The following is an 11,161-nucleotide window of genomic DNA, read 5'->3' on the forward strand; positions in this document are numbered from 1 at the left end:
AGTATTTCTATTCAATACATTATCGTTTCCCTAATAGCAATCACCTCCGCCAGAAAAAGCCGTCAGTATATATGATTAGATGCTCTCTTAACCGTGGATCTATTGACAGCTAAGTTTAAGACAGATATAGTCAATGTTTCTTAGAGTAGACTGTAGGGATTTAGAATGGAGCTATGTCTCTTTTATTTTTTTCTCGATAATTTTTAATACAATGCATTATGATTGCCATATTCTGAGAAAAGAAGGATCAAATTCTATTAAGATTGTAAATGATATTTATATAAAAGTGAATGTATTTCGTAAGGGTTGTGCATTGGTAGAGACCTGTAATCCTATTACAGCCCAAAATTGTTTGTATTATAATTTGAAGCCATTACACTTCATTACAGATGCTACACCTCAAAGCTTCTGAGAAGATATCAATACTACGTTTGCTTTAACGGCTTATCTTGTTTTACCAATGTTACTTGCCAACGTTTTTCCATTGTTGTTGGTATTTCAAAATTTTATTTATTAAGCTCTAAAAACATTTATTAAAGTTTCTTTCACGAGCTAATTTTTGCTAATCAGAAAACGTAAGAGCACTTTGAATCCAACTTCCCACTTGTTATGCGCTGGAGTTGCTTGTATACAGGAGATACGATTTTTTGTGGGGGTGTGAAAGATAAATGGTCGTTTTTATTTAATTTTCAAAAAAGTTTATGCAGTGCCTTACTTACTGCTCATGCGTCGATTTGGCGAGTCCTGCAAAATGTCAAAAGGCTGCATTCCCTTTGACGTCAGTAAGTAAAAACAAATCCTTGCATCTGTTACAAGAACGAACAAGTAGGAACACAGTCAAAACTTTTCAATATCATTTTAACTTGATTTTGTGAATTAAAAATCGGAGAAATAATGAAGCTCACTTTGAAACGCTACTCCTTTCTGTTATGTTTTCAATTTTCCTTTTTATTGGCGGATCTATTTTTCAACACATTCGCTTCATTTATGTTACGCGAAAAACTCCCATTGACTACCTTGATGTTTGTGTAAGTAAAATCTATAGCTCTATGGTGATGACCTGGAAGAATTGATTGTTATTTCTTACGTATTTTAGTACACAAGACGTCTTTATTATTTGCGAGTATTTATTCTTTACATACGCTGTGCACTCGACCTGTGTTTATAAGGTAATTAATAAGTTATTTATAGAGATTTGATTTACGTGTAAATATATATATTTATTCCAGGTTGGAGCTTCGCACATCATCCTGAGAAATTGTAAATTTTTCCTATTTACCATTTTAACATATTTTTTGCTATCAGCTTCTCAACATTTTTGGATCATTTACAACACAGTGTGGCAACCAACCGCAGAATGGCCTAGTACATTGACAGCTTTGGTTTTTATGCAAAGAATAGGTATGTTCAAATTTGAATAATAAAAATTTATTTTTATAAACGTAAGACTCTTCACTCATACAATCCCATATCATGGCCCTGTTTGGAGCTCTTATCTCTTATAGCGTTCGTCTCTATTCATCATGAGCTTAAAATTGAGTTCTCCAATATCTCACTCCTTACTCTTCTCCGTCAATCCCTTTAATGTATTTGAAGTATGATTGAGGTGTGCCATGGCTTGCTTTTCTTCTTCTTCTTTGCTTAATGAAACGCGAGTTTGTGTCTACATCATTTTTATACAATAATGTCTGTGACCAGTTGGGTATTTTTCTGATAATAAGTTATTCAGTTGAATTTATAGAAGTATGGTTTAAGTATAGCCCAGCATATCTTCCTGGGGAAATACATATTGCATTTGATTTAAAAGAGTGCAATTCCGAATTATTGTGAGCAGAATTAAAAATATTTCAGCGCTCTGTCCTTGATATACTTTTGCAAACCCTCGACTCATAAATATTTGTGTATATCTTCATTTCTGACATATCATGCAGTTCTTAATATAGGCATGTCTCAGTACAATACTCTAATAAAGATTTCTAATGGTGGAAGGAGCAGCTTTTCCATAAGTAGCACAGCCATAAAGTCATTAAGATCTAATTACTTGCCTATAAAGCATAGTTACAAGATAGTTTTTTGATTGTTATATTCTCTAGGCAAGTATATCTTCTGTCCAATGTTAGACAGAAATCGCGGCTAACTGTAGAAATCCTAACGTGAAGTGTTTTGGGGAATAAATTTCATTGACTCGAATTATATCTTGTGTCCATCTTAAAAGATATCCTTAAGATGTGTCCGAAATGTGTACTATTTGTATGCTTTTACTTTCACATCGCTCTAGGATTTTATGGTTATGGGTGTTGATACGATGTTGATGCAGTATTTTTTTAGCCTTTTTTGTGATACGCACCACTTTAGGCTTTAAAAAAATTAATATGTTCTTCGCATCCCCCTGTGTAATATATAAGAGGAGCATTTGGAAGAGGTGAACAGATCAGTCCAGCAGTACCTCTTTTCTAACGACTATCGATTTTTTTTTTTTGGAAAAATACCTAAGTGACCTGACATGTACTTTCAATTGCAACACTTAATACAAGTTTCGCAACTACGACTGTGTTCTTCACAGTCTTTGCAAAGGACCATTTCCACAATATCACAATCACTTTTGTTTTAAATTTAACAGAGTCTAGACCCAAATCTTATTTGCGCACCTTAATAATTAAATTGCCCTATTTCAGATTAAACACAGTATTAAAAAGTTATTTTTGTCCGATCTAGTATTTATAGACCGATATAAATTTTTTGCCTATTTCGTAGTTCGAAATGTTTTGTGTGTTGATATAAGGGATTTTTATCCTCTTATCCGAGTTTCGTGTCCTTTAAATGTGGAAGTCATTCTACAAAGTGCTAATCGAAAGTGTGAATGGGTTGAGTTTAGGATTAGTGCTTTAAGGACATTTTTTTAAGTAGATAAATTATATATATATATAGATTTATACATATTTTACTTGTATTTATATATAATATATAATTTATATATTATATATATACTACTTATATTTTACAAGCGGTTTATGCAGTCTGTTTTTTCCGTTTGTTTTCCTTTCATTTTGTGCTACCAAATATATATGTATGTTGAAAATTCCAATATGCACAATTTATTTTAGGATTGTCCTAGTAGAAGTATGGAAACATCGAATAGAAACCCATGCATTCCTGTAGATAATTACAATCAATTTTGTGCGCATATTTAGAGTGTTAAGCACCTTTTTTAATTAAAAGTTTTTTTCAATTTAATCGCAATTAACTTTTTGCAAAAGCGTACTATTTTAAAGAAATATATAACACCTTAATCCCATCATAGTCCCTTCATGAAATCCCTTAGCTCTACTTCAGCAATAAACTGCCTTTTCATTTTCATCTTCAATTCCCAGTTTAGCTCGAAATCAATAGAATATATACACCCAGTGCCAACAGGAAAAGCTGCTCTTCTTAAAATCATGAAGTTTTGACATATCTATGTAAGAGTTGTCCCAAATGCCATTCTATGCATCAAATTCTTTTTTTGGGAATCCTTTTACATGTTTTGCACTTAGTTTTTGCATTAGACATAACAGTTGGTAAAATTACATTGAACAGAGTTTCTTTATTGGAGGCACAATAAAAAGCATGTCCAAACGAAAACAGCTAACCGTTAAGGAAAAAGCAAATTTATTGCACTAGCTGAACGAGATGAGTCCATTCGCAAAATAGCAGCTCAAACCCATTTCAATGACAGCTCAGTGCGTCGATTTTTGAAAAAATATCGTGAAGCGGAAGAGGTAGAGAGGAAAGAAGGATCGAGGAAGACAAAATGCACCACTGCATGAGCAGATCGTATGATTCTGACTGCAGTTTTGTCTAGCGTTGAATCCATAACTGAGCTAGATGAAGACGCGATTTTTTAGGACGATTCTACACACTGCCATCGATCGCGTGTTGCGAGTAATTTGTTGACTTCAATAAATATGAATATTTTTAAACGATATATTACCATTTTGAAGGACCAATTGGGCATTAGATCATTAGATAGGCCAGCAAACAGCCCTCCTCTTCAACCTCTCCTGGTGAAGTTAAGAGAAACAATAGAAAATGTATAGTTCGAAGACATTACAGACGAATATTTAAAGGCTGTTTATAATTCGATGTCCAATTGGTTAAAATGTGTAATCAGGGCTAAACGTGGTACTGTCAAGTACTAATTTAAATTAATAATAGCAATATTACATTGCCATGCAAGACAATTTCGATCAGTTTATGATAAATGAAGTTTCTCGTTTTTATAATTAATATTAATTTTTTATTCAATTTTGCATATTATTAAAAATTCTGTGAAATAAATGTGATTCGGGGAAAAAAATCCTTCTAATTATATAACAGTTATAAAAAAAAATAGTATGCAATTTTGTTCAAAATTATTACATTAGCTTAAAAAAAATAAAATTAGACGAATCGAAAAATATTTGGAGAAACTCCAGGTAACAAAACTGAGAAGTGATTGAGTGTTTAGAGTGCGGCTTTTTTGTTAGCACTGGGTGTACCTGCTCACCTTGACCAAACTTATTCAGCTCATGTACATACAAATCAATGTTACCTGATGCAATTTGTGTTTTGATAGCTGTCAGCCAAGACAGCTATTCCTTGATAATTATCACACTAGCTACAGCGAGTGCTTAATATAGACCTAGTTACGTTATAAATTCCACAATATAGTATATAAAAGGAAAACTACATAAAATTTCAATTATTCTTTATAGTGTCCGTGTTTTACTATTATACTTCTAAACGAACAGCACTTTCTATGTCCGATCCACGTTACTCTGAAGACAACATCGACTGGATTGCTGAACAATTGAGTGACAAATAAGATGCCAGCTGCTGTCCCTAGTTGAGCTTTAAGCAAAAACAAACATGTCAATGGTGAGAGGCTGATATCGATAATGAATAATAAAAATATTGTTATTAAATTATTAAAAGTGTGATAGCGCTGGCAGTAAAAAAAAAATAAAAATGAATAAACAAAATTTTTAATACACTAAACTCTTCAAACTATTAATATATAAATCTGGATATGCTCTTTCCTTACCCCACAGACTTACAGTTTTCATAAAAATAAATAATATACTTCAAAGCACACACTATTTTGCAAAAAATGTATAATTTTGGTTATATACTAACAAATATCATGAAGAAAACATTATATATATATATATATATACATAGATATAAAACTTGAAAAAATTTATAATTTTTCAATCTTAAATATATATAGTAACATTTGTTAGTTATTGTCTATTACATTAACTGTTGAAACATTATATTAGAAATAGTAGAAATTATTGTTTAAATATTTCAAACATAGTTTATAATGTATTTCAATTATTAGAGTTATTCTCTAAATTATATATATAAGTGAAATTGCAATAAAAAAATTTAAAGTTAAAAACTGTATATTTACATTTAAAAAAGGAAAACAATAATAATAAACGGAATAATTTATTACTTCGTAATTATATAAGTAAAAAAGTGTTTGGATTTAGTCAAAATATTAAAGTATCGATTATTGAAATTTAGCAAATAGTTTACCTATTGTTCACAGACTTTGGATTTCGTATTAAAATTCTATCTATTTTATTTTTCTTATATATAAGCAAAGTGATTGTTTGCTTTTTCTTTTTAAATATATGCTTAAAGCTTCAATTTCTATCATATGTTTTCCACATTATGTACAATCTATTAAAATAACTTATATAGCATTAATTTTAGTGTATTAGTATATCTTCTTACGACACTTTACATATATTTCTCATTTCATCCACAAAACAATGGCACACCAAAAAGCAATTCCCACGATTGTCCTATCGCAGCCATACAAAATTCAGCATTTTCTTTTGTTTCAAATTTACATGTCCACAATTCGCACTTGTTTTGTGTTTCGTCTAGAAAATTAATAGAAAAAACATTTTCACCATGATACTCTATGTCCACCAAGTTGCTCATAAATTGTGAAATACATATTTTGACATCGAAATCGTCAAAATCGCCACTATTCGTCTGCAGTGATAGCCAACCAAAATTTTCTGATGTGATATAAAGTGTTGTGTCAGTGGTCAGAAGTGTACAGGTATTGAAGCTACGTTTAGCTTTATCCATGGTAACTTCACAAGAATTCAATATGGAGCACATTTTCAGTTTCTCACCCCTTACAGCAACATTAAGACGATTCGTAATCTCGTCTGCTGTTGGATATTTTAGTTCACATTGTGTTGGTAAAGCGTTATCTGTAAATTATTTATGAAAAAGTAATATTTTAATAAGTATAACGTTTTTGTTATCACTACTCGAACTTACTTTGAAAACACAATAGTAAACTGTCTATGCGTTGTATGTCCTGTAATAATAGCAGAAATCCACCAAAATCTCGTATGCGAAATGATAAACCAATCTTCCATGGCAGTAGTTGTATGCTTTCTAAGCGATCGACAGTTGCACTCAACACTTGTCTCAGCCATTTAGACACGTCATCATTTTCCGCTGCAAATGCTTCCATCACATAACACTTTATCGTTGTCATAACTACTAAACCATCAAATAATGTATGGGTATTTTCATTATATATACGTCCACGTGCTAGCCACTTGAAATGTTCACCACTTGCTTCGAATTTTGTTTGATAAAAATACAATTTCAACCGATGGTCCACATCATTGAAATCTGTGTAATTAAATTTAAACGGTCTTGTCGGGCTTGGTGGGGTTTCAACTGCACCAGATTGTATATTCGAAGTAGCTTCGATGTCTATTAATTTTTTAGAACTTGACATGAGTATGTTGGTTGATTGGAAGAGGGCTAAACAAAAAAGTAAAAACTGAAATATTAATTGAATTTATTGAAATAAAAATTGTTATTTTCTCTTTTCTATATGAATTATTTCGATTGTTGACGAATTTGAACATTTGGATCAAACACTTGAAAGATGAATAAGTTGAGTTATTTAAACAACAAATCTGTTCTATACTTTATATTATTTTTGTTTTTTTTTTATACAAATATATATAATAGCAAATGATCAAGCACTATATACTCGAGCATGAATATACGTAAACATTAAAATGCTCGAGTACAAAATGTTCGCCCTGGTTCCAAGTGTATCCTTTTCTCAATATAACGATATTCAAACAGTTTATGATGAATACGTCAACTAACATTATCTTTTTATTAAATAATATCTAAATAAATATATAATAATATTTTATATATATATATATATATTAGGGTGGCCGTAATATGTATGGGGCCAAAAAAATGTGTTCAAATTCTAGATGCCACCCCCTAAATTTATTCGAATACTTAAAAAACTACTAAATGTGAAGTTTTAGACTAATCGAATAATGTTTAGAGGTCGCTCATCGACCTTAAACTTCGGAAAAATGCCATTTTTTACTTTTTTCAAATTTTTTCGCTCCCATCAAGCGTATTTTTCACCTTTGCTTATTTGTACCAAATTAATATTATTCTTTAACATATTAGCTTTCAAATAAGGTAAAAATCAATCAATTTCGTCCACAATTAACTAAATTATCACTAAAATAAGAAATCATACTCGACGTTTATTGAAGCTTTCAAGAGCAGCATAAATATGGGAGTAAATACGAGTACGTATGAGCGCAAGCACAGTTTCTTGGACACAAAATGGTACAATATAATATTTGAAGACAATCAAATACTTTCTCACTATATATAATTGTCCACACTTGATTTGAATAATATGCACAAAATAGATTAATAAATACAATAAAAGGAAAGGAGTCCTTAAGTAATTTATTTAAAAAAAATATTAAATTTATTTATTATTTGACTTTTTAAAAGTCTTTCTATAATCTGTTATTACTTGCAATAAATATTGTTTATCTTGCTCATTTTTACCAAGGACTCTATTAAATTCTTCGAAAAGTTTTACTCTTCGCTCTACCGTATCATTAACAGGTCTTATACTGTGAACAACTTTTAACGCGTGTACATAATCTGTGTGTTGGTTCCATTTTTCTGGTTCTAGGTTCAAGAAATCTGTAGATATATTGAATCGCTAAAAAAAGTTAATGGTATATGCTGTCACAAAATCCTCTAGTGATTTCGATAAAAAATCGGTTACATTCTCCGTCTTCAAAAGAATTCGTTTTTCTCCGTCTTTTTTAATATCGTCCCCATTGTCGTGGCTTTCATTGTTATCACCACTATCTACTTCAACATTCATTGATATAATTTTTTTAACTTATCTGCCATTATTTTTTTAATTTTAATTGGAATGTTGTCATCAAAAAATGATAGACCAATGCATTCATCGGATAAATACCATAAATGGTTACACATCTTCTTAATAGCAGCCTCAGATATTGTCTTACCAATACATCTATAATTATACATATCTTTTATAAAACAAAAATCTTGGTAAGCTGCTTCTGATGCTATAACACATTTGAACCAATATTTTACGCAAACATGTATTATGAACAAACAGATTTCTTTTAGCTTTTGCTCTTCGAAAGATGACAATGTGAACTCATTTCGAAATAAATATATCTTTAAACAGTAAAGGGCTTTGGACATCCAACGAGCATGGTGCATTGGTTCAGGGTCACGGAATATTGGTAATGAACTTTCTCCCAAAGAGATGATAATTAGTTCCAATAGTTCTTTATAGTCATCTCTGCAAATTGATTTTTGTAGTTCTTTGTAACAAAAAGTTGTTATTTCATCCTTAACACCTAAGAGAATTTCTTTTGTTTACTTAAGGACTCCTTTCCTTTTATTGTATTTATTAATCTATTTTGTGCATATTATTCAAATCAAGTGTGGACAATTATATATAGTGAGAAAGTATTTGATTGTCTTCAAATATTATATTGTACCATTTTGTGTCCAAGAAACTGTGCTTGCGCTCATACGTACTCGTATTTACTCCCATATTTATGCTGCTCTTGAAAGCTTCAATAAACGTCGAGTATGATTTCTTATTTTAGTGATAATTTAGTTAATTGTGGACGAAATTGATTGATTTTTACCTTATTTGAAAGCTAATATGTTAAAGAATAATATTAATTTGGTACAAATAAGCAATGGTGAAAAATACGCGAGATGGGAGCGAAAAAATTTGAAAAAAGTAAAAAATGGCATTTTTCCGAAGTTTAAGGTCGATGAGCGACCTCTAAACATTATTCGATTAGTCTAAAACTTCACATTTAGTAGTTTTTTGAGTATTCGAATAAATTTAGGGGGTGGCATCTAGAATTTGAACACATTCGTAAATAACGGCCACACTAATATATATACATATAAAATATATGTAAAAAAAAATTTTACTTTATATAAGCATATATATTTACCACCAAACATAGACGATATGCCGGATTCTTCTTTTTTGGAAGTACCATTCGTTTCGTTAACCTTTTCATTATTATTATTGTTATTGTATTTACTAATATTGGTCGGTGCATGTTGTCCACTTTCTTCAGATAAAAAATTTTGTATTGAAGTTTTTTTTGGACTATTTTGTGTTGAAAGATCTGTTGCAATAGTTTTGTCAACTAATTGCTGCTGTTGTTCATATGCAGTGCATACACTATCTGTTACAGATCCCGACGAACTACTTTCAGTCAAATTGAAATGTCCTAAATGGCCAGTGACTGGTGATTTTGACTTTAATTTCGTTGATGGTTGTGATTTCTCATCATTACATTCTATATTTTTATTTCCAGCATCCACATTTTGTATTGATTCATTTTCCTTATGACTGTCATCAATTGTTTCAAGAATTGGTATTTGTAGCAAACGACGCTCTTCAGATGATTTACGACTAGCGTTGTTTGCTTGATCCAAAACTTCTATACTTGACTGACTTGGATTAGATATTATATCTACATCGCTTTCACAGTTTGATTTAAAATCATTTTCTCTGTCAGTGTTGGAGCTTCCAACAACGGATTGATTGGTATCGAAGGAGCTTTGAGAGTTTGTGATTTTGGAGCACGACGATGACTCATTTAATGAATTGGCAGAGCCTTTTAAAATAAAAATAAATAAAAAAATATTTTAAAAAGTTTTTGTACAATAAATACATTTGTAAAATAATTTTTTTAAGCAGGAGTAACATTGATCTTCATATCACTTTTTTTACTAGAAGAAATTTAATAATTTTGAAAGCATTAACAAGCATTTTAAATAGGTCTTTAATGTAAACTACGGGCCAAACTAACAGTAATGATCAATGCAACTCGTGATATTTGATTAAAATTTTATACAAAGACATGTGATATTAACTTTTTAAGGATTGCATCAAACTCCTACTTTTCTGTGCACTATGAGCAATAAGCCTTGATGGTCCTTTACCTTTGTACCACAATTTTTTTAATTTAAACAAAAAACAATTAAGATAAATGCACAAAACGGTTTGTTAGTTGTTTGTAGCGCATGCAAGTGAAAAAGAGAAAAAAATTAAACATTAAATATTATATTTAATTTATTTTTATATAAAAAACTTAAAATAATGTGAGAGTAAATGTAAATTTATATAAATATCTACAAATTTATATGCAGCATTATGAATATACATTTTCATTGATTTCATTATATTGTTTTTATATATTGATCATAAGATAATAATTTAATTAAAATGTATAGGCATATATATTTATAATTAAATTTATATTATTATCTGCGAGTTAATATAATATAGTATTCTCTTAGTAATAAAACTATCTTATGTATATTTATATTCATATCCATATTCATAATTATATTTATATTTATATTTATATTTATATTTATTTTTATTTTTATTTTTATTTTTATTTTTATTTTTATTTTTATTTTTATTTTTATTTTTATTTTTATTTTTATTTTTATTTTTATTTTTATTTTTACATATATTGAATTTATTTTATATTTATGTTGCATTTACATATCAAGTAATTTATATTTTATATATACATTGTATTATTAATATATTTATATTATATTTTGTTATACTTACATTTTATTTTTATTCTATTTACATTTACATTTGTATTTACTCACATATATTTTTATTATTTATATATATTATATTTATGTTATATTAATATTGAATCTTATTTTTCTTACATTTTATTTTTATTCTCGTATATATATTATATACATACATGCATAT

At 29.4% G+C, this 11,161-nt stretch overlaps 2 protein-coding genes across 3 annotated transcripts in view; one reads left to right on the top strand and one right to left on the bottom strand.

Moving 5' to 3' along the window:
- The first annotated feature begins 799 nt into the window (after positions 1 to 799).
- On the top strand, positions 800 to 4,972 carry LOC119687113 (transmembrane protein 138). Its single transcript, XM_038101302.1, has 4 exons — positions 800 to 1,028; positions 1,097 to 1,169; positions 1,230 to 1,401; positions 4,734 to 4,972. Exons 1-4 carry the CDS (start codon positions 895 to 897, stop codon positions 4,841 to 4,843), a joined length of 489 nt encoding a protein of 162 aa, XP_037957230.1. The 5' UTR covers positions 800 to 894; the 3' UTR covers positions 4,844 to 4,972.
- Positions 4,973 to 5,510: 538 nt separating this feature from the next.
- Positions 5,511 to 11,161, bottom strand: part of LOC119687114 — a 19,176-nt gene continuing 13,525 nt past the window's right edge. Inside the window, exons 9-12 of one of the 2 annotated variants that reach the window (XM_038101303.1) lie at positions 10,294 to 10,362; positions 9,360 to 10,034; positions 6,328 to 6,825; positions 5,511 to 6,257 (exon numbers count right to left, since the gene is read on the bottom strand). In XM_038101303.1, the coding sequence (XP_037957231.1) occupies positions 5,788 to 6,257; positions 6,328 to 6,825; positions 9,360 to 10,034; positions 10,294 to 10,362 (1,712 nt within the window). In that variant the 3' untranslated portion in view covers positions 5,511 to 5,787. The remainder of the gene's footprint in view (positions 6,258 to 6,327; positions 6,826 to 9,359; positions 10,035 to 10,293; positions 10,363 to 11,161) is intronic. The other variant, XM_038101304.1, reaches the window with a different exon arrangement.

The sequence above is a fragment of the Teleopsis dalmanni genome, chromosome X (assembly GCF_002237135.1).
Source record: "Teleopsis dalmanni isolate 2A chromosome X, ASM223713v2, whole genome shotgun sequence".
In the NCBI taxonomy this organism is placed as follows: domain Eukaryota; kingdom Metazoa; phylum Arthropoda; class Insecta; order Diptera; family Diopsidae; genus Teleopsis; species Teleopsis dalmanni.